This window comes from Mauremys reevesii, linkage group 6, assembly GCF_016161935.1.
Source record: "Mauremys reevesii isolate NIE-2019 linkage group 6, ASM1616193v1, whole genome shotgun sequence".
Taxonomy (NCBI): domain Eukaryota; kingdom Metazoa; phylum Chordata; order Testudines; family Geoemydidae; genus Mauremys; species Mauremys reevesii.
In genome coordinates, this window is record NC_052628.1 from 34,087,972 (window position 1) to 34,112,191 (window position 24,220).

Below are 24,220 nucleotides of genomic sequence, written 5' to 3' on the forward strand. Positions count from 1 at the left end.
ACAGCAAAAAGTGAGTTCCTGCATAATTCTGTTGAGTCTGCCTGAAAGAATACCACAGAGTAGTATGTTCAAGTTACTAAGTAGGCTACCCAAGAATATTAAGAGAAGTGTGACAGAGGTCTTATGCTCATGCAATGAAAACAGTATGAAAAAGATGAAAAAATTCTGAAGTGCACTCATAAATTAGAAATATATGGGTGCTTGGAGTTCCTGACACAATCCTAAAGCACATTATAGTGCTCCACAAATTGTTCTGAACCACATCGGCTTCATAGACAGTTGATTGTGTTTTTAAAAATAATAATAATAATTAAAAAATCAGGAAACTTTTTCCACCCCCAATCTTGTTTTTTCATTTGGGATTTTTCAGGTTGGAGAATATCACAGCCCTGTTCAGTGAAAGAGTTGGTGTTTTTGGTCCTAATTCCTAGTGGACAGGTGTCACATCACAAACATAATTAGCACTAATAGACACACTTGTTGGTAGCAATAACTGAGATGCCAAGTACTGAATGTTATGGAAGATGACCTACTCTCTTACCTCTTAAGAGGAGACCAGCTGAACATGGATGAGGCACTTTAGAAAGGCTGTGTATGGGAACTACCAGTGTCCCCCCTGTCTGTACCTATTCTGTGGATAGAGGGTCTTTGTCAGCAGAACTACCGATCTGACTTTTCATGTGGAAAGGATTTTCCTACTGAATACAGGAAGGAAGCAAAGGGAACTACTCCCTGTAAAGCTTACTAGCAGTTTGTAATTGGCTTCAGAATTATAATGAATTAAAAAAAAATGTAATGGGGGAAGCTAATTATTTCCAAAAATACAGCTAAGTCTTTGAAAGATCTATGCATTACCATTCATAGTATTTCATTTTTTATGACAGGCTGCATATTTAAAACTGATACTGCTGGTATATTTTCTGTCATAAAAGATTAAGATAAGATTTTCCCTTTAAAACTTTTTTGACATTTCCCGAAATACAGTACTTAAATACTTAAGCTTTAAATGTTATGTTTTGCAACCAAATCAAATGGAATATGTTTACTTTCATTAGGTGTTTGGAATGGAGTTAGTTGGCTGCTTGTTTTCTCGAAACTGGAATATACGGGAGATGGCACTTAGACGTCTTTCCCATGATGTTAGTGGTGCTCTATTACTGGCTAATGGTGAAAGCACTGGAAATTCTGGGAGCAGCAATGGAAACAACACAAGTGCTGGAGCTCTGGGACCAGCTAGTGGATCATCTCAGACCGGTATCTCAGGAGATGTTGTAGTGGAATCCTGCTGCAGTGTGCTGTCCATGGTCTGTGCTGACCCTGTCTACAAAGTGTATGTTGCTGCTTTAGTAAGTAGTTGTTTCCTTACCATATTTTGACATTTTTGTGAAGTAGCTTAGAACTAATAGGCGCATTCAGCTCCCAGAAAAGTCAGTGGGAATTGTGAGTGCTCATCACAGCTGAAAGTCAGACCCTATTTAGCTCTTAAGCATTGTCTGAGAAGGGAATAGATGAGATCTTCAGTAGATGTAAATTGGCATGGCTTCACTGACTTCACCAGCTGAGGATCTGGCCAAATATATTCAAATGCCTGGTAAAGTGAGTTAAGGTGTTGATCATACTTACAATGTTCATACAACCAGATTTCAGACTGAGTAATTCTAACACTAAGTATATATGATAGTCAGGTATTAACCCTTTGTCACACTGATAAGCACTCTGTTTCATGTGTGTTATATAAACCTATTCATAAACGTTTTTATAATAAGCTGAAGTGTAGTTGACCTGACTTCATATTTCTTTTTTTCCCTTTCTTAGAAAACATTAAGAGCCATGCTGGTTTATACTCCTTGTCATAGTTTGACAGAAAGGACAAAACTACAGCGACTTCTCAAGCCAGTTGTAGAGACTATATTAGTTAAATGTGCAGATGCCAACAGGTATGGTGGTTGATTCAATAGGTCTTCAAGTTTTCAATAATCTTTTAAAACTACGTTCAGAACTTTTATTTCATGTAGAAGCAGAAAGTATGCAGACTCTTGGTGGCTATAGATTAAGAGGTGTGGATCACAAGTAGGGCTATAAATTTATCTTGTTATAGGTCCTGGAAGTCTTTAGATAAATTATTGTGTAGTATTCAAATTACCTTGACAGAGCTCTAGATGTGTTTTGGAGGCACCTCATAGTATTTTTTCAGTATGTGCAATACTTAGCAAATGCAACGTTCTTTTTGTTGCCTTTATGGGACCTATCTTTTCTTTCTCAACAAATGTTGACTTGAAATTTTGAGTGTATGTTCTCACCATCCTTCTTTATACTCTTGGTTATCTTGGATTGCCCTGACCTAGTGCTTAGGATTCCCATTGAGTCTCTTTTATTAGTCTGGTTCTTAATATTCCTCCAGTAGTATTCCTCTCTATTTACTCCTCTGTAGTACTATGCTCCATTCTTTCAGGACTCAGTATTGTTGTAATAATTCTAGACTGTGGCCCCTGGAGCATGGACTGTTTTATCTGTTTGTACAGTGGATAGTAAAGTTGGGAATTGATTCTTGATTGGGACCTCCAGGCATTGCTGTAATACAAAATAACTAGGGCTGTCAAGCGATTAAAACAATTAATTACGATTAATTGCGTGATTAAAATTCATTGCAATTAAATGCACAATTAATCGCACTGTTAAAAAATAATAGAATACCATTTATATATATATTTTGGGGTGTTTTCTACATTTTCAAATATACTGATTTCAATTACAACACAGAATACAAAGTATGCAGTGCTCATTTTTATATTTATTTTTTATTACAAATATTTGTACTGTAAAAAAACAAAAATAGTATTTTCCGTTCACCTAATATTATTAAGTACTGTAAAGCAATCTCTTTATCATGAAAGTTGAACTTACAAATGTCGAATTATGTACAAAAAAAAATTTGAATTAAAAAATAAAACAATGTAAAACTTGAGAGCCTTCAAGTCCACTCAGTCCTACTTCAGCCAATCGCTCAGACAAACAAGTTTGGTTACATTTGCAAGAGATAATGCTGCCCGTTTCTTGTTTTACAGTGTCACCTGAAAGTGAGAACAGACATAGGCATGGCACTGTTGTAACCAGTGTCGCTAGATATTTATGTGCCAGATCTGCTAAATATTCTCATGTCCCTTCATACTTCCACCACCATTCCAGAATGTATGCGTCCATGCTTATGACGGGTTCTGCTTGATAATGATCCAAAGCAGAGCAGACCGATGCATGTTCATTTTCATCCTCGGAGTCAGATGCCACCAGCAGAAGGCTGATTTTTCCTTTTTGGTGGTTCGGGTTCTGTAGTTTCCGCATCTGAATGTTGCTCTTTTAAGACTTCTGAAAGCATGCTCCACACCTTGTTCCTCTCAAATTTTGGACTGCAATTCAGATTCTTAAATCTTGGGTCGAGTGCTGTAGCTATTGTTAGAAATTTCACATTGGTACCACCTTTGCATTTTGTCAAATCTGCAGTGACAGTACAGTGTTCGTAAAACAAACAACATGTGCTGGGTCATCATCCAAGACTGCTATAACATGAAATATATGGCAGAATATGGGTAAAACAGAGCAGAGGACATACAGTTCTCCCCAAAGAGTTAGGTCACAAATTTAATTAACACACTATTTTTTTAACAAACAAACATCACCATGGAACCATGTCCTCCGGAATGGTGGCTGAATCATGAACGGGCATACAAATGTTTAGCATATCTGGCACGTAAATATCTTGCAACGCCGGCTACAAAAGTGCCATGCGAATACCTGTTCTCACTTTCAGGTTACATAAATAAGAAGCAGGGAGCAGTATCTCCTGTAAATGTAAACAAACTTGTTTGAGCGATTGGCTGAACGAGTAGTAGGACCGAGTGGACGTGTAGGGTCTGAAGTTTTACATTGTTTTGGTTTTGAGTGCAGTTATGTAACAAAAATCTACATTTGTAAGTTACTTTCACAATCGAGATTGCACTACAGTACTTGTATGAGGTGAATTGAAAAATACTGCTTCTTTTGATTACAAATATTTGACTGTAAAAATGGTCAAAAATAATATAAAGTGAGCACTGTACACTTTGTATTCTGTGAAAATGTAGAAAAACATCCCAAATATTTAGTAAATTTCAATTGGTATTCTATTGATTGATTTTTTTTTTTAATCACAGTTAATCGACAGCCCTAAAAATAACACATACTAATATAATGGTTCAGGCTCAATTCTCCACATGGCGCTTATAATTGCATATTAAGAGAGATGTCTTTTGGAAGGGTAATCTTTTATTGGTCCAGTTACAGAGTAAGTGTTGATCTGAAAAATGTAAAGTAATGACATCAGGTGAAATAAGCATTCATTTTTTTTTTTTTTTAAACAGAGTAGTGTTGTATTCCTAGATTTGGCCACTCATGTAGGTGGGCAAGGTTATATCATCAGATTGTTTTTTCTATGCTAAAAGGATTCTCTCCAGATGACATAAAAGTTCAGAAACTGTTAGATTTTAATTAGAATGGGTGGTATTAGATTTTTAAAGTCAGTTTTTAGGCAGTGTGTGATTCTAGATGAACAATGCCAAAACATTTTTAAGATAGGTAAGGTAATAATTGGAGATATACCAATCTCCTAGAGCTGGAAGGGACCTTGAAAGGTCATCTAGTCCAGCCCCCTGCCTTCACTAGCAGGACCAATTTTTGGCCCAGATCCCTAAGTGGCCTCCTCAAGGATTGAACTCACAACCCTGGGTTTAGCAGGCCAATGCTCAAACCACTGAGCTATCCCTCCCCTCCTTATAAAGGAAGAAAATGATGTGAAATCAGTCAAGAATAATTTGTGCATCATAACTCATTAATGAAGAATATCAAATAACCTCCAGTCTATTGATATATGAATTCCAGAAATGTTAATGATGAAAATGTTGTTAATTAAAAATATAAGATGTGGGATTTACTTTTGGTTTTCATTTCCCATAGCCGCACAAGTCAACTTTCAGTTTCAACGCTGTTGGAGATGTGTAAAGGCCAAGCAGGAGAGCTGGCAGTTGGTAGAGAAATACTTAAATCTGGTAATAACTGCTTTATTATACATACGCAATTATCACATTTTGTCTGTAAGCAAATATCATGAATCATTTTCACTATATTGAAGAATGTATCAAAAGTCAGTATTGTAAAGGGAACTGTGTTGCTTTGAGAACTTCCTACTTTTTATTCAATTTTCTGACAAAACTGTTCTGTTTCTATGTACTTTAGAACCATGCTGTCTTTACCTTTCAGTAAGCTCAGTTTTGATCTATCAGAATTTCATAGAATCTCAGTTGGGCATAGCTTTAACTCTGATCTTATGAACTATTTTTTCATAGGGTCCATTGGTATTGGTGGTGTTGATTACATCTTAAATTGTATTCTTGGAACCCAGACTGAATCGAACAACTGGCAAGCCCTACTTGGACGTCTTTGTCTTATAGACAGACTTTTATTGGAATTCCCCGGTGAATTTTATCCTCACATTGTCAGTGGGGATGTTTTACAGGCTGACACTGTAGTAGACAGGTATTTCTTAATTATTTCATTTCTTCTTCTCTGTAACTGGATTGTTGGCCAGGTCTTCAAAAATGGCTGCCTAAGGCAAAGGGTTGACTTTCGCATACACAAATGACTACAGAAGTTCTGGATGCACAATTTAGATAGCTAGTTGCCAGCTTTGAAAATTTGCCTTTCCTACTGAAAATATATACTTAAACACTCATACGGTAATTAATATATTATCTGTCAATGTACTGATCTATTGTTGATATGTATTGGGTAGATTGCTTCTAGAATAGTAATTAGTACATATGAGCTTTAACAGTATTATTTATATTTTATAATATATATAAAAATACATGCGCGCACACACACACACACACACACACACACACACACATATATAGATATAGATATATATAATATTTATTTATTTATTTTTAGGTATAAGAAGCTGCTGTCCCTGTTGAATTTTGCCTTGCAGTCAATTGATAATTCCCACTCAATGGTGGGTAAATTGTCTCGGAGGGTATTTTTGAGTGCTGCAAGAATGGTTGCAAGAGTACCCCATGTGTTTGTAAAACTATTAGAAATGTTGAGTGTGACCAACTCAACTCATTACACAAGGATGCGTCGACGATTGTTGGCAATAGCAGATGAAATGGAGATTGCAGAAGCCATCCAGCTAGGCATGGAAGAGGTGCATTCTGTGGCATGCAGATGTGATGACTTTATGCAGTTATCTGCCCCAGATAACTCTCCAGAAACAACACAAAGTAATACTCCTAACAATACTGTCCAGTTATCAGGGAAAAGTGGAAGAGGATTGGGTGATAAAAAATTGAGTGCCGGTCCAGACGACGTTTCTGAGACACTGGCTGGCATTTCTTTAGGACTTCCTGTTTCATCAGTAACCACTGAGCAACCAAAGCCAGCCATTCAAACAAAAGGCAGACCTCATAGTCAGTGTTTGAACTTTTCTCCCTCATCCAGTCATTCCCAGTCATTATTCCCAATATTGCCCTCTCCCTCAACCCCGTGTGTACCAGTTGGCCCTGTAACAGATATGTCTAAAGTCAGACCTCAGGGATTCATTCCCTGCAAAATACCCTCAACTTCTCCTCAAACGCAACGGAAACTTTCTCTACACATTGAAAGAAACTGTTCTGAAAATAAAGAACCAGAGAAACTTTCCCCAGTTTTTACCCAGGCCAGAGCTATGCCATCCAGTCATATACACAGGCCAAAGCCATCTCGACCTACTCCAGGTGATGTGAGCAGGCAAGGAGAAGCCTCAAAAACCGATATGACACTTGATCTGAATGATATTTTACAGTGTGACAGCAGTAGCAGTTATAGTAATGCAGTTATACCAAGCGAAGAGACCGTGTTCACACCAGTAGAGGAGAAGAATAGTCAACTGGATGTCAATGCAGAGCTCAATTCCAGTATTGAGGACTTACTTGAGGCCTCTATGCCTACAAGCGATGGCACAGTTACATTCAAGTCGGAAGTTGCAGTTCTTTCTCCTGAACGGGTGGAAAACGATGACACTTACAAAGATGATGTAAATCATAATCAAAAATGCAAGGAAAAGATGGAAGCCGAAGAAGAGGAGGCTTTAGCTATTGCCATGGCAATGTCAGCGTCTCAAGATGCCCTACCAATAGTTCCTCAACTACAGGTTGAAAATGGGGAAGATATCATAATTATTCAGCAGGATGTGAGTATACTGTGGTTGGGTGGGGTTTTGGGAGGGAGATGGGGGAGTTGTTTTTTCGTTCTGTAATAAAGCCATGTTTCAGTTCACTACCATTATTTAATGAACATGTAGTATGTTCTCAACAGTGCACAGACATAAGGAGGACACAGTTCCTAGGAATTCGAATCAAATACAGATACAGACAAGCAGCTGCCAGTGTGAGTTTGAAGTATTGATAGAATCTTGTGGAGGTCATTGTTGAAATGTTTTGATAATATTTTTTGGAGGAAAGACACAGTCTGCTGCACCAAGGAGATTTCCAGGCATAAGGTGACAGAAGAAAGTTTGAAGACAAGAATGGGAGAAGGGTACAAAGCAATTAGAGGAGAACAAAGAGAAAGAAAGGTGGAGTAAGCAGAAGTGAAAACTTAGATTTAAGGAGGAACAGAGTTGTGCCAGGTGTTTGACAATGAGGTTGAACTTGATGCAGAAGTTGAGGGGGGGGACTCAGTGACACCAGCAGGCGTGAAAAATAATTTTAACAGCAGTATATGTGGGGAGAGGAGCTAAGTGAGATATACGGAGGCCAGAGTAGAGAAGAATACATTCATTACTCAAGCAATAGATAAGAGCTTTAGAAATAGAAATGGAGGGGAAAAGCATATTTTTATAGATATTTTAGAGGAAGAGCTGACGTGATTTGATGAGAGCCTATTTATGGAAGGGAAAAGAGCTTGACACAGTTTGGAAGCCTTAGTGGAAAGGATAGTTGAATTGTTGGAGGGGACAAAAGGGTTAGGGGGTTGTGAGGAAAGGAAAACACACTTCCGTTTTTGCTATGTTGAATGGGAGTTGGTGACACATCCAGTATAAGATGTCAGAAATTCAAAATGAGCAGAGGTTAGGGTAGAGAGGTAGATTTAGGTCTCATCAAGTTAATTGAAACTTTGAGAGCAGATGATGTCAAATAGAGATGAAAATATAGAGGGAAAGATCACTTCCACTTTCTGTGCCCCTGTTTTCCCTCCTACTCGGTCTTGTATGTTTAGATTGTAAGGTCTTTGGAGCAGGGACTCTTATGATGTGTTGGTATGGCACCTAGCATAATGGCATCCAATCTCAAATGGGGCTTCTAAGTGCTATGTAATAATAATGAAGGAAGAGTAATGTATGAATTTGAGTATTTCAGGCCCTTTCTCTCAGCTTGTATCTAAATTTAAGATGCTGTTTATTAAACAGAGAATTGGTTTGAAAACAAATTAACATTTAAAAATAGATAATCTAATTTACTTTTCAAAAAGACACTTACTGGAATATACTGGAAGTTTGTTCTTGCAGTTTGTAGTATTATAGTCAGCTACCATCTCTGTATAAGCTGACTAGTTTTCTGAATACTTAAGAATGTGTTTTCTCTTTGCAGTTGAGAGATTTTATTCCTAAACAAGGGCCATTCCCATGTTTGGCATTAGTAAACCCATGCTGTCTGATTTAGTGAACTCAAACTTAAGGGTGATTTAGGAAAATTCATTGATTGACAAAGGATCAGACTGTTGTCCCTAATTCACTTTAAAAGTCGTAGTTTTCATATAGGTACTTGAAGTTTTTAGCTAGTTAATCTTAATTCTTAATTAAATTTGTAGACACCGGAAACACTGCCTGGACATACCAAAGCAAAACATCATTACAGAGAAGATGCGGAATGGCTCAAAGGTCAGCAAATAGGCCTTGGAGCGTTTTCATCCTGTTATCAAGCTCAAGATGTAGGAACTGGGACATTAATGGCGGTGAAACAGGTATATGTTCTACTTCAGTGAGTATTTTCTAGAAGTTTAATGACTGAATAAACAGAGGGAAAGAAATTGAATAAAGATGTATTTACTTGGGGCAGTTTGTAATAATGTTTGCCCTTCATGACAATCTCTGCAGATCCACAGTGCCCTGTATTGTGAGCCATTGCTTGCTCTTTCTGATGCTTTGTTCTAGAATCCTGAAAATTAAAAGTTGCCCAGTTCTCCAAATCGTCTCTATCTTCAGCTGTGGTCACAGAACCCACTCATTCCTCTGTATGGTGTGAATGTTACATTTAGATGGGTTCTTCCTCACTTAAAAGAAAAATTTAATAGTTGGAATTTATATAGCTCTTTTCTTCTGTAGATTTTTAAATACTTTTTTGCCTCGACCAAGTTCACTCAGCAAGTCCAGTGACAGAATTGAGAGAGAACCCAGATCTCGACTCCCGGTCCAGGCCGTATTCACTGGATAGTTGTTAGTATAATTGTTGAACTATTCTTTCTCTAGCGCTTAGGATTTTGCCCACAAAGGGCTCGTATGCTATGGAGAAGATGATGATGTTTAAGAAGTGATTCTTATAACCCACAGAGTTATCTGGGTTGGACTAGCATCCTCAATATGGAAAATGTTTGGATGACAGTCTGTATGAGAGAGGAGCCACAAATGCAAGAGATCCTTTATAGAGAAGGATTTAGGAGCTGCTAGACTTCAGCAGAGATCTTCTGCTTAAGGTGTTTCAGGTCTGCGAGACTTTAAAGTTTGGGCGTCAGGGTGTTTAGTTGTCTGTGATATACGGAAGGTCAGACAAGATGATCTGGTCATCCCTTTTAGCCATAAACTCTGACTCTTAAGTTCTGAGATCAGACAGAGAATAATCTAAGACATACAGGTTCAAGGACTTTCAAGTCTTCAGAGCCAGTGTCCTCAGATCTCTCTCTTCTGAGTGGATGTCAGGTCTGTGAAGGGCTTTAAATCCTTCAACTCCTGTGCAACTCCTCTTAGAGAACAAAGAGGAAGCGATGGCATAGGGAGACTTCCTTGCAAGATACTGTCCTTTCAAATCTAGAAAGGATTGAGAACCGAGGATCAATTTGTCATGTCCCAGCACATTTGGCCTACTCTGATTCCAGAGTGTCCTAGGGTAATAGGGCCTCTCCATGGATCTGAAATAGCAGGTTACTTTTACTGCAGTAGTCAGGACTTAAATACCAGCATAGTTTTCAGAGCTTTAGGCCTTCCCTCTGCCTACTTCTTCAGAGATTAAAAAGATGTTTCTGGAATTGGAGAGAGAGGAGGAGGAGATGGGGGCTTTCATACCCTCCCTTCCAGAGTTGTGGATTCAAGGAGCATTCACATATGTCCTCAAGAGTTTACTCCTTTGAAAGGGTTCTAAGACTCCTGCATTGTTGATCTGCAGACACAATATATTTAAACAACAGTTACTGGTAAGTAACCTTTCATTACTCAGAATCCATTCAGGGAGAACCCAGGAAGTCCTTTCTCATTTTCTCATCTTGTTTCCCTTCTCCCCCCACTCAGGTTTATGTAGGTGTTTCTCTTGATTTATATCTTTAAAGAACCCGCTTTCTAAATCTAGACCACTTGTATCAAAACCAAATGATTCCCTCTGACTCTTGCCCTTTTCCTGACACAGTCAATAGGACTAATACTGAAAATTTGAATAGTCTCCTGTAAGGCACATTGCAAACATTAATTAATCCTTACAATAAACTGATGTGGAAAGATGGTAGTTATGTGTACCATTTCACAGAGGAGGAGAGACTAACAAAGAGTTTAAGGCCTAATCTGCAGAGATGACTTCAGTTGGAGCTGAAATGCTCAGCACTTCTGAAGCCCATGTCACAAGCGACATGCACAAGGTCACACAGTTAGTGACAGAGCCAAAGCTAAAATCCATCTTTCCTAATATCCTAGTCCAGTGGTCAGCCGAATAGACAACAATACCTCTTTTATAAAGATACTTCATTTGCTATGGTATCTGCAGTGCTTCACTTTGTAGCATTTACATTCTGAGACGCCGGAGTCCTGTAGGCACTTTAGAGCAGTTAATTGTTGAGACACTCTATGTCCAACAACCACAGCTCCAAGCATTGTACTTGAAATTATGTTTCATGTTCCCAATTGCTTATAGATTCCCCTCTTTTTGCCTTGGCATTGGCTCACAAAGTTAAAAAGCATCAACACAGAGGATGAGCAGAATATGAAACGGGAAGAATTGATGACCTTGAGGACTGGAGTAATAGAAATGGGATGAAATATAATCCAAAGTGCAAGGTGCATGCACTTAGGGCCAAATTTTCAAAGGTATTTAGGCACTGAGAGATGCAGATAGGCACCTAATGAGATTTTTGAAAGCACCTAAGTAGGTTAGGTCCCTAACTCCCATTGAAATTAGTGACAGGCAACCACTGGGATTTTCAAAGGCACCTATCTGCATCTTTAGGTGCCTTTTGAAAATATGATTCTTCAGGACTAATGAACAAGAATCTCTGATGTAAGATGGGGTCTCATCAGTTGGAAACAGTGGAGAAGACCTGGTTGTATTAATGAATCACAGGATGACTGAGCCACCATGAAAAAGGCAGATGTGATCCTACGATTCATTGGAGAGGTGTGACCCCAACTGTTGTTAACTGCTGCACATTGGTGAGAATTCACAAGGCATGCTGCATGACTACTCCATCACAAGGGTTCTGCTTTTGGAGAACTCCTGTTACTGGCATTTTCCCACCTGAACTTGGCTGGAAAGGGAAGTGCTGCCCATAAATGACACCTTAATTTTATCTGTTTTGAAAGGAATCTACAAACTAAAAGTAGACTCAGACCCTCACAAACACTGTTTTTCAATTTTTGCTGTGTTAATGGAGACAGTCTTTTTTTTTTTTTTTTTTAACTGTAGCAGCATTTGTTCTGTCCACATAGAGTGAGTTAAAGGTCTGTAATGTTGCTTTGTGATTCCCAAGAATTTGGAATGGTTTGGGCTTCTTTTTATAGTCAGAATAGTTGAAATTAGTTTAACGTGCAAAGATACCAGGAGAACGATTGCTGCAAGCAGCCTTGGAGTTACATCCCTACAGATCTTGCCATCAAAAGGGACTCAAAAGATTTAAGACATAGAACATGCAGAGTTCTGGACAATGAGTAGAAGCAGAAAGGCATCAATATTTGAGGCTCTACAGCAGGGGTGGGCAACCTCTGGCACGCGTGCCAAAGGCAGCACGCAAGCTGATTTTCAGTGGCACTCACACTGCCCGGGTCCTGGCCACCAGTCCGGGGGGCTCTACATTTTAATTTAATTTTAAATGAAGCTACTTAAACATTTTAAATACCTTATTTACTTTACATACAACAGTAGTTTAGTTATATATTATAGACTTATAGAAAGAGACCTTCTAAAAACGTTAAAATGTATTACTGGCAAGCAAAACTTTAAATTAGAGTGAATAAATGAAGACTTGGCACACCACTTCTGAAAGGTTGCCAACCCCTGCTCTACAGAATAAGGCATGCAAACCCATTAATCTGGTGGATCTAAGATGCCAAAACCAAATTTAACAGTTAAGGAAATGCAAACGGAATCAAGAGGAGTGCCCCAGGGGTCGGTCCTGGGGCCGCTTTTGTTCAACATCTTCAGTAATTATCTGGATGATGGAATGGATTGCACTCTCAGCAAGTTTGCAGATGACACTAAGCTGGGGGAAGAGGTAGATACACTGGAGCGTAGGGTTAGGATCCAGAGTGACCTAGATAAATTGGAGGATTGGGCCAAAATAAATCTGATGAGCTTCAACAAGGACAAATACAGAGTCCTGCACTTAGTACAGAAGAATCCCATGCACTGCTACAGGATGGGGACCGACTAGCTAAGCCGCAGTTCTGCAGAAAAGGACCTGGGGATTACAGTGGACAAGAAGCTGGATATGAGTCAACAGTGTGCCCTTGTTGCCAAGAAGTCTAACGCATATTGGGCTGCATTAGGAGGAGTATTGCCAGCAGAACAAGGGAAGTGATTATTCCCCACTATTTGGCACTGGTGAGGCCACATCTGGAGTATTGCATCCAGTTTTGGGCCCCCCACTGCAGAAAGGATGTGGACAAATTGGAGAGAGTCCAGTGGAGGGCAATGAAAATGATTAGGGGGCTGGGGCACATGACTTATGAGGAGAGGCTGAGGGAACTGGCCTTTAGTCTGCAGAAGAGAAGAGAGGAGGGATTTGATAGTAACCTTCAACTACCTGTTGAGGGAGGTTCCAAAGAGGATGGAGCTCAGCTCCAGTGGGAAGAACTAGGTTGGATATTAGGAAAAAATTATTTCACTAGGAGGGTGGTGAAGCATTGGAATGGGTTACCTAGGGAGGTGGTGAAATCTCCATCCTGAGAGGTTTTTAAGGCCCAGCTTGACAAAGCTCTGGCTGGGATGATTTAGTTGGGGTTGGTCCTTCTTTGAGGAGGGGGTTGGACTATAGATGACCTCCTGAGGTCTCTTCCAACCCTGATATTCTATGAAACTATGACATTAAATTCAAAACTATTCTCTAAGATAAAATTTAAATGTTGTTGTGAAATAGGTGACGTATGTCAGGAACACATCATCTGAGCAGGAAGAGGTAGTCGAAGCACTGAGAGAAGAGATAAGGATGATGAGTCATCTGAACCATCCTAATATCATTCGAATGTTGGGTGCTACATGTGAGAAGAGCAACTATAATCTCTTTATAGAATGGATGGCAGGTAAACAGCATTCTGTACATAGCAAAAGGGTAACCAAACTTCTGGAATAAAAGGCAAATGCACATCTGTTCCTCTTCTAGGAAGAAAGTAATTCTCCATTTTCCAGGGTTTACACCATGTTAAATGAGTGTAACAATTTGTGTCTTTCCGCACTAATATATTTTAATGAATGACTGCACTTTGCACATTTATTAGTATAGTTGTAGGCACCAGTAGCCAGCAGTATTTTAGGTTGCAAAACAATATCGCTTGTGTCTTCAAGTGATCGTACTGGTATCTTTCCAAAATACTCACTTTTTTTTACCTGAACTTTTTCCATGTTTAAGGTGATTTTATTTGGGAAGTTTGACCAAAAATCCTTTCACCTGTTCCTGAATTACGGGAGTGCATGTGTAGGTGGGAGGGATTTCTTGCTGTGGAAAAAATTCTACCCACACTTTATGAATGGGACTAAAGCAGATGAAGTTTTAAGTTAGTAGTGATGTAGTCCTTACTGAGAGACAACTATTCTGTTTTCGTTTTAGGGGAAAGAGCCCTGGGTAGGGAGGCCAAAGCTGAAGCCCTGTGTCCCAGCAATCTAACGCCAGCCCTGGCAACCCCATTAAAATGGGGTCATGACCCACTTTGGGGCCCTGACTCACAGTTTGAGAACCGCTGATTTAACAAATATACATTTGAAAATTCCATACTAAGAATGTGCAATAGAAACTGTCTTGATGCTCACAGGTGAGCACTTCAGCACGTGTGCCAAGCACATGTGCACAGTTTAAGAGCACAGTTGTTAGTTCAAGAGACTTATAAGTTCTGTGGGCTGAATAGTTTCAGGTTTTCTTTTTTTAATCTCCATGTACTATCTCCTCCCTCTCCCCACCCTCCAAAAAGAAAATTAGACTGGGAAATTGCATGCAAAAAAAGTGTATTAAACCTTAAACACTGCACATCACATCTCAAAAAATCATGAGGTGGCTATATCAAGGAAAGATCTGTTGTTCAGCTGCTCAAACTGGGGAGAAGTTATGTGCTCCGGGGATGCAGACCTTAGTTTGATGCAGTTTAAAATATTTTATTCTCAACCGCGTAATATCAAATTCAGAGCGAATTATTTTTAAAAAAAATATTTGCTAGAGCTGCTTGGGATGCTCAACATTTTTATAAAACTATGTTTCAATCAGGAAAAATAAAGTAACCCGCTACCAGGCTGGAGAGGGCCCCAAAGACAGTTTAGGTTAAAGTGAGTTTTCTAAAATAGGGGTTTACCAGTACAGTTCAGTAGAAACGTGTCTAGTTATTCAAAATCCAAACACTTATGGAGTGGTATCTTTAATGACAAATAAGGAGACCATGAAAGAGAGCATTGTATCTTCTTCAACAATTATGTATCCTGGTAGACTACTCAGTATTATCAGCCATCTAACATGCAAACCTCAAGTGGGTATCACTGAATGTAATGGTGCAGAAAACACTTTCCTGAAACACCAGCAGAGTGAAAAACATGCAAGAGAAGAAGAGCTCTCAAGTCTAAAAAGTTTGATTTTATGAAAATATAATATATGGTATAGATAATGTCAGGAATGGTCCTCACATTTTACTGATGTCCAGGTAATAATAATACTCCTGGGGGAATTCTGCGCCTAAAAATTCTGCACACAATATTTTAAAATTCTGTGTATTTTTTGTTAAAATAACACAGTATAATCATGCCAGTTTCAATTATTTTGGTAATTTATTTCAAAATATCTACCAGCAAGTATATCTGTAACAATACAGACCTAAAAAAAAGATTCTGGTAATTTTTTTGACAAATGGATTAGACATATTAATACAGAACTTTGAATAATTCATTTAAATTACAATACACAACTGTATTTCCTGCATCCATCAGAAGCAGTGCAAAGGCTTGGGGGTGTCAGGGATAATGGCGGAGCTGAGGGAGAGGGAAGGAGCCTGGAGTGAACCTGGAGGTTTTTTAGGGTGTGGGGGAAATACGGAACAGGGTTGGGGGTTTTGGGGGGAGGGGGAGGAGGAAGAGAGGCAGGATTGTTTGGGGAGCCTCCCCCTGCAGACCCTGGCTGATCCCAAGACTCTCCCATTCAGTCAAGCACATCTTCCCCTTTCCCCACTACCCCATCCTGATGGGTCCCTGCAGCCTCCTCCCACATCTCATGGGTCCCTGCAGCCCCCCCTTCCCAGTCCCCAGGCACCCCCACTCCCTGGCTCACCGCTGTGACCCAACTAGCTTCTGAGCCCAGACCCAGTCTGTCTCCCCCACTAGCCATTCTGAACCCCAGTCTGTGACACACACCCCCCCCGCAACCCCATGTGCCCCACTCTGTCCTAACTTGGCTCCACGGGCCAGGTGCTATGATGAACTTCTACTTCTGGGGGAATTCTTTGCCACTGCGCGCACACAGATTTTTTCCCCACAGAAAATACATTCTGCCCCAGAAGGCAGTTCTACCTCTTGACCACCAGAGGCTGCTGTGGCACCAGAACAGCCTGTTGCATTCATGCTGTTGTCTGTTTTAGCACCACAGTGGCCTCTGGTGGGCGAAAGGTAGAACTGCAACACTTCTGGGGCAGAATATTTTCTGTAGACAAAAATAAAATTCTGCAGGACGCATGAATTCTGCGCATGCACGGTGGCGCAGAATTTCCCCAGGAGTAGTTGTTATCAAGAGTAGATAGAGGAACACTTGAGACATGCAAATATTATCTTTAGAAAACAAAAATGAGAAAAAATTGTTTGTATTTTTCCTGTTAAATTAAAAAAAAAGTTGCACATTAAATATTTAAATACAGATATATAAATGGTAAGAAAAAGAGAAAATTAAGGTCCACTGAGGAACACTAAATAGGAGGCTTGTTTATGTTCTAACATCACCATTTACAATAACTATTTTAAAACTGTTGCTGTTCTTGAGAAACTTAGTACAGTAAATAGAATTAATATCTGTACGTTACTTTCCATCAGTAACAGAACTCACTAACTTTTATAAGGCTTTTTCAGTTTCTCTTTTTAAGGGGATATTTAAGGCAAATGTTTTTTTAAAATGTGTGCTGAGTTGCAGCTGGAAACTACACAGCTGTGCTCATGGTAGATTTCTTTGCTTATACAGTACAGCACACATTTTTTAAAAATTGAGTCACTAGTGTCCAATAAAATCATAGAAAAAAAATTAGTCCAATTATGGCAGCCAAAGCTACCTACTGCTAATCATGAGTATAAATATTGGATAAAAAATATAAAAAATTTATCTTCCAGGGGGATCAGTTGCTCATTTGTTAAGTAAATATGGAGCCTTCAAAGAATCAGTTGTTGTTAACTACACAGAACAACTGCTGCGTGGCCTTTCTTACCTCCATGAGAATCAGATTATCCACAGGGATGTCAAAGGTAAGAACTCATTGACTGTCTTGTCTACTTATTAGAATTCAGAAAGCTTCTTTGTTTGAGGGCAGTTATTATCTGTGGCTCACTCTTATTGGAGATGAGATCTATGCATGATTTGCCTAGTTGTATTTAGGAACCTTGAAGCTACTAAACTGCATCCAAACATTCATATAATGCTTAGAGACATATCCCTCCTTACACATTGGAGACAGTTGCTGATGCAAAAGATTGATTTAGGAATGAACAAATTGGTTCATCTAGCATAAGCAAATCAAACCAAACTCAAATCTTTTTGAAGGTTCAAAAATGTTCAGATAGCTTTTCTCCATTTTTCATCATTGGTCACCAGTTTGTTTTCTAGATATTTATTTGGCCCCGGGGCATCTCAGTATTTGAGCTCTTGGTCTCAGCTTAATTTTGTAGGTGTAAGGGATTCAGACGAACATTGAAATTTTTGGTCCTTATGATAAGGGAAACGGCCAAACCTATGGAATTTTGCTTACAACTAATGTTGATATAACTGTACAGTAAAGATCCAGTAGGAACACCCTGGTCTCTGATTTCAGGCTTACTTGTGACACTTTATATTCACACTTAATATATGAGAACAAATTTCAAGGGAATGCTTTCTTTGGCTCCCTCTTTCTGGAGTTATTTTCAAGTAGATTTGAGCCACTTACGTTCAGATAAAAGGATGTAAGGTTTATAGGAGATCTTACATAGGTGCAGTAACACCTCACTTAACGTTGTCCCAGTTAACATTGTTACATTGCTGATCTATTAGGGAACAAGCTCGTTTAAAGTTGCACAATGCTCCCTTATAACACCCTTTGGCAGCTGCCTGCTTTGTCCACTGTTTGCAGGAATCTCTGGAAGAGCAGCCCCTCCTTGTGGGGATTAGAACTGGGGGGGGCCAGCAGCCCCCCCAAATTCCCTATAAGGTATGTGGCTCGGCAGCTGCCCTGCCCTCTGCCTTGGAGCTGCTCTCCAGAGCTTCCTGCTTGCTGGGGGAGGGTGGAGGAGAAGGGTGCTGATATCAGGATGTCCCCCTGCTGCTGCCCCCCACCCCCGTTCTGTACCCCCTCTCCACAAAGGGGAGGAGAGGCACAGAAAGGAGGGAGCTTGCTGGAAGCTGTTGCTTCCTGTCTGATCCCCTTAAAAGGGCAACATACTTGAAGTGGGTTCAGCGTACTTAAAGGGGCAATACATGTCTGTCTGTGTCTCTCACTCATGCATGCACCTCCCAGCACTTTGGAGAGTCAGCACCTGTGCAGCCATGCATGTGCTCTCAGAAGGAGGGAGTGGTGCGCTCCAGCTGGATAGTGTGGGATCATCATCATGTTCAGTTTTTGCAGGGAAGTGTTTGCAGCTACTGCCCTGCACCTGTTGTGTTTCCTCCCTCCTGCCTCAGTCCACGCTGCCTTGTAGAGTGTGAGGCTACATTAACAACAGCGTATTAACCCTTAAGGCCTCAGCCAAGTGCTAGTTCATCATTTAGCAGCAAGGCATTCCCTGGGAAATATTCCACCCTCTTACTCCACCACCTCAATCACGGTCATCCATTGCTGTGTACAATATTAAACTGATTGATTGTTTAAAACTGTTTAAAACTTATACTGTATATGTATATAATGTCTTTTGTCTGGTGAAAAAAAATTCCCTGGAACCTAACTCCTCCCTCTCCGCCCCCATTCACATTAATTCTTATTGGGAAATTGAATTTGCTTAACATCATTTAGCATAAAATGGCATTTTTCAGGAACATGACTACAACATTAAGTGAGGAGTTACTGTAGCTGTATAAGGCCTTCACTAAGTTCTAGTCTCCACCATCTTATTTGCCCCACTTCTGAGGCTTCATGCTGCTTTTCAAAAATCTTTTATCTCACATATTCTCATCTAATGTTATCTAAGCATAATGGAGACAGATCAACCACTATTAGACAGTTCTGGGCAGTATTCTGTTCTTAGCTCCTCATCTCCTTGCTTTCATGGGTTTGTCAGACCCTTAGTACTTTTTTAATACAGATAAGTATCTCATTGTGTTTTTGACAGAAAGCCAACTAGCAGTGTTTTTGTTATGCTGTTGACAGGTGCCAATTTGCTAATTGACAGCACAGGTCATAGGTTAAGAATTGCTGATTTTGGAGCTGCAGCCAGGTTGGCGTCAAAGGGAACTGGTGCTGGAGAGTTTCAGGGACAGTTGTTGGGAACTATTGCATTTATGGCACCAGAGGTAAGAAGCCACTTTGAAAATTTTGTGGGGGGGATGTGTGGTAGAGCTTTGTGCAAATAATTAATTCAAATGGTAACAGAAAACTCTTTGAAACAGCATCCATAAGTGAAGCAGAGCTTCATATAACTTCGTCATAAAAAATGGGAATTATGTAAATATATCATGTTTTGTTGCTATCTTGGTGTTTTCGCTTCCTAGATGGTTGTTCCAGTTACCCTTAGATGGACCACATCTTGACATATTGTTCCTTCATGTAAATGGCCACTGAGTATTCTTAATTACAGGACACTAATTTTTTGTTTGACCAGGCCCTTTAATTGTTGTTGTTGTACTTCACACATGGATAAAACTTGTCAATATGTATACCCTTGTTAAGTCACTTAACCCAAAATTATAATTAAAATGCACTTGATTTGGCTTCTGTGTGCATAGAATAATGCATGTGTAGTGTTAGTGGCATGGAATTAATTAGCTTAAGCCTTGATGTATCTTTCTTTTGTAGGTACTGCGGGGCCAGCAATATGGTAGGAGCTGTGATGTATGGAGTGTTGGCTGTGCTATTATAGAAATGGCTTGTGCTAAACCACCTTGGAATGCTGAGAAGCACTCCAATCACCTTGCTTTGATATTTAAGGTGAGATACCTTGTTGTATTATAAACAAGTTAAGCAAATGTTGGCACTTCAGTGCTTGATTTCATGTATAATAGTGTAGATTTTAGGAAAAAATAAGTTACACAGTGAATAATAATAATTACAATGCTTCCTTTTTATATAAGACTTTTTATTACAAATACTACACTAATGTACATCTGCTACATTCTAGCTACAAATTATTTCCTCTGGGGTTTTTTTGAAAAACAATTCACCCCCAAGAATAGCCTCTAGAGAGGAGCACTATACTAAGATATGAATACACCCATAAGTTAGGGGAGCAAAGCAGGAGTGGTGGGGGAGGGATAGCTCAGTGGTTTGAGCATTGGCCTGCTAAACCCAGGGTGGTGAGTTCAATCCTTGAGGGGGCCATTTGGGGATTGGTCCTGCTTTATCCCTCCCCCTAATTCTTATTCAGTTTTCCAAAAAAAAAAAACCCTCTAAAATCTTAATAGAAATAATGTAGTTGAATAGCATGCATAAATGAAAGAATAAAATACTTCTATAAAATATGAGCCAGTACAACAGTAATCATGCACAGATTACAATTTACCAGGGCTTGATTAGAATCAATTACCTCTGTTGTTCAAGGGCATACATTAGTTGGTTGGTGGTCTCAGTCTAGTTAATGATAGCTATAGGTCTACATCACCACAACCATCATCCTAGTTAACTCTAATTGGCATTATATAGAGAGGCTATGGATTGAATCAACAGAGTAAACTACACTTCAGACTTAGTGGTTCTGCTTCAAAGTTATGGTTGAAATGCACTGGCAAGGCACTGTGAGGGAGGGTATACTACAGATACCCAACCCTCACCAGATCCATAGGCCTCCTTGCATTATGCCAGTTAAACACAGATAAGTGGTGTGCCAGAATAATGCTTATACAGTATAAGCTTGGCAGGAGAATTTCCCAGTTCTCTGAGCTGATGGGTACGAGGGAGTCTTGTCCTAGAAACAGAATTATAAGAGGATGTAAGGAGAGAACTGAGACTAAGAGTAGCAGCAGAGGGCATGAATATTGGGAAAGCAGACATCACAGCTAACTAAGGTCAGGAAAATCCCAAAGCAAGGTCAGGCCCAAAGGATTATTTTCTATAATGTAATCACTTGCGTAATCTGTAGAGAAACTGGTTTTGGAAATGAGCAGTTGTCCAGTCAGCCAGCATCTAGTGGAGTAAATGGAGTAAAAAAAAAATCAAAACTGTTGATAACTTCTAAAAACATTTTTCTTCTGTCTGTAGATTGCTAGCGCAACTACTGCTCCGTCAATCCCCTCACATCTGTCTCCTGGTTTAAGAGACGTGACCCTTCGGTGTTTAGAACTTCAACCTCAGGACAGACCCCCATCACGGGAACTGCTGAAACACCCAGTCTTCCGTACTACATGGTAGCTAATTATGTAAAAATTATGATTTACTGAAGATGCTACTGAATATAGAACAATGCCAATCTTGCAGTGCAGTTTAGCACTGCAGCATGTATTATTCTACTGGTCTTAATTATACATCAAGGATTTAAGGCCAGTGGAGGATCCTTACCTAAGTATGTGATTGACAAATCGAGACCTTTACCTAAGCTCAGTATGCAACCTTTCACAACTTGTGAAGAAATATGTGAACTGTGCCTTTTCAAAGATCTGGCTCAAGGTGAACAAGAAATTTTTTTTCTTTAAATCTGCATGATTGTTTAGCAGATAAGTGATTTTATTTTCTTTTGGAGCACTTTTTCAGCAATATTAGCAGCTGAGGGGCTCAGGATCTATTTTAATATTGCAATCACTGTTCCATTTCACATTGTGGTCATAAGCAGAGGGTTCTGCAATTACATTCAGTTTTTCATCACTGGCTAAAAAGGAAATTCTGTATATGTTCCTTTTATTTCACAAAGTATGTTCTCTTAGTGGAGTAATACAAATATGGATGAATACTTTTAAAACCATATTCTGCCTTCATGAAAAATGTGACAAGGCAGCTGTGATTCACTGTGCATTTACTGCTGGCCCTGTAATTTCCTTTTTGAAGTTATGGTTCTATACTTTCATTTTATTTTACATTCAGGGAAAGGTGATCTTTTAAAACAAACAATCTTCAGAACTAAGTGCAAACTAGATGTCACTGAATATCTTGCTGATTGAAGAATACAGGTTTATTTGAAATCTGGAATAAAAAACTGATAGTTTCAGGCTCTCATAGTGCAGGTATTTTTTTAAAAAAGGAAGATTTCTGTGCATAAAAACAACTTGTAACCCCAGATCATGTTAAATGTTCGTTTTTGAGCCTATTTTCATGTAACAATTTCTTTTGGTAAACTATGTAGACAAGTTTCATGTCAAGAGCCCTGCCCGTAGCTCCCATTAAAGTTCATGGGAGTTTTTGCCTGTGATTTAAGTGGGAGCAGGACCAGGCTCTGGATTCAAGTCTCTTACTGTGTAACAAAACTGTATTCATGTTCACCACTGATATTAAGTTTTACCTGCTGTTTTCCTTCTGCTATACATCATCTATTTACAGTAACAACTGATTATGTAATTTGAAAATCTGTTTAAAAATATGACCTTACCCTAAAAAAAGTCTTGATTTTAACAAGAAATGAACTTGGACTTGAAAAGCAAGTTAAGACAAAATTTGATGTAAAACTTCACCTGTAGTACAAAACTTGAGTTTTTTAAACAGGCGTTTTCTTTTTTTAAAACAGTCTTTTAATGGTTTTAAAGGCAGGTTTTTAGATTCTGATGCATGTAATTCTGAAGGAAAATGGCAGCTGTTCTTTTGCTTTTTAATGGGGGGGTGTCTTTTTAAATCAAGTACTGATTGTGTTTAATCCATTTTTTATTTTTAAATAACTGTTCAAGTTTTAACTCTTCAGAAGCCAGTTGAATTGCTGGACTGAAATCGAATTGGTTATTTTCAAAGACTCAGGACAAACTAAATAAGCTATAGTAGTACATTAAAAATGTACACAAAACATAAATTGGAAGTAAAACAAGTTTAAGATAAGTTTACAGGAATGATAGTGCTCATGCTAATAAAACAGTTCCATTAGACATGAATGTGTATTTCTTTTTGAAATTTTACATTCCTTTGTTTTGGAAAATTGGCAAACTTTGAAGAGTTAAAAAAAAAATACCGAAATGTGAAGTTTGGTAGCTCTAACTGTATTGTACTTGACTTTTTCTTTCATTTTTTTTTTAACCGCTTAGAATTCTTCATTATTCTAATAAGATTGTTTCCAAGTCTTTCTTATGTGCAAGCTTTAAAGGGTGCACTCTTGCCAATTCATGTACTGGAAGATCAGTTGTCAGATTAGTACTTTTTCTGGCAGAAATGTAAACTGTATACACTGATGAACCTCAGCTAATCAGTATTACTTTGTAGATCACCATGCCTACCACATTTCAAACTCAGACTGCCTCTAGATGTCCAAATGCATATTGTTTGAGTTTGTTTGCATTTCCCTCGGCTTGCTGGTAATTGTGGTGTTTTTAAAATGCAGATGTGATGTAATATTCTTATTTTCTTTGGATCAAAGCTGGACTGAAAATTGTATTGTGTAATTATTTTTGTGTTCTTAATGTTATTTGGTACTTAAGTTGTAAATAACGTCTACTGCTGTTTATTCCAATTTCTACTACCTCAGGTGTCCTATAGATTTTCTTCTACCAAAGTTCACTTTCACAATGAAATTATATTTGCTATGTGACTGATTCCTAAGACTTCCAGGGCTTAAGGGCTAACTTCTATTAGCACCTTACTGTGCAAGCAAATTTTACAGAAATCTCTGGGTTAAGAAAATTTGGCTTCGTTGTATCCTTTGTTATTTTAAATATATCAAGATATTTTAATTAAAAGTTTTTACCCCGTTGAACCAATTTTATAGTATAATTTGTACCTATTTTGGTGTTTTTGTCTTTATAGTAAATAAAAGATTTTGAACAAATGTTGTTACTCTTTATCATAATGCAGCTGTTTTGAATCAAACACTTCTGGCACATTTTCATTGTTTATACACATGTATAGAGCACCTGCTGCCGCTATGAGGCAAACAGAGACTTAAGACTCCTTAAAAAGGGTCTTATACTTTCCTCAGCTATTTGACAAAGAATTAAACAGTCCAGCTAATCAGCATCGCTTATCTTTTTCACTTATCTCACC

The 24,220-nt window shown here is 38.8% G+C and overlaps 1 protein-coding gene across 2 annotated transcripts in view; it reads left to right on the plus strand.

Moving 5' to 3' along the window:
• Nucleotides 1–24,005, plus strand: part of MAP3K1 (mitogen-activated protein kinase kinase kinase 1) — a 98,643-nt gene extending 74,638 nt beyond the window's left edge. The window contains exons 10-21 of one of the 2 annotated variants that reach the window (XM_039543876.1): nucleotides 1,056–1,346; nucleotides 1,816–1,937; nucleotides 4,987–5,078; nucleotides 5,376–5,565; nucleotides 5,983–7,261; nucleotides 7,387–7,458; nucleotides 8,881–9,033; nucleotides 13,621–13,783; nucleotides 17,046–17,177; nucleotides 19,268–19,410; nucleotides 19,913–20,044; nucleotides 21,311–24,005. In XM_039543876.1, the coding sequence (XP_039399810.1) occupies nucleotides 1,056–1,346; nucleotides 1,816–1,937; nucleotides 4,987–5,078; nucleotides 5,376–5,565; nucleotides 5,983–7,261; nucleotides 7,387–7,458; nucleotides 8,881–9,033; nucleotides 13,621–13,783; nucleotides 17,046–17,177; nucleotides 19,268–19,410; nucleotides 19,913–20,044; nucleotides 21,311–21,460 (2,919 nt within the window). In that variant the 3' untranslated portion in view covers nucleotides 21,461–24,005. The remainder of the gene's footprint in view (nucleotides 1–1,055; nucleotides 1,347–1,815; nucleotides 1,938–4,986; nucleotides 5,079–5,375; nucleotides 5,566–5,982; nucleotides 7,262–7,386; nucleotides 7,459–8,880; nucleotides 9,034–13,620; nucleotides 13,784–17,045; nucleotides 17,178–19,267; nucleotides 19,411–19,912; nucleotides 20,045–21,310) is intronic. The other variant, XM_039543877.1, reaches the window with a different exon arrangement.
• Nucleotides 24,006–24,220: the final 215 nt, after the last annotated feature.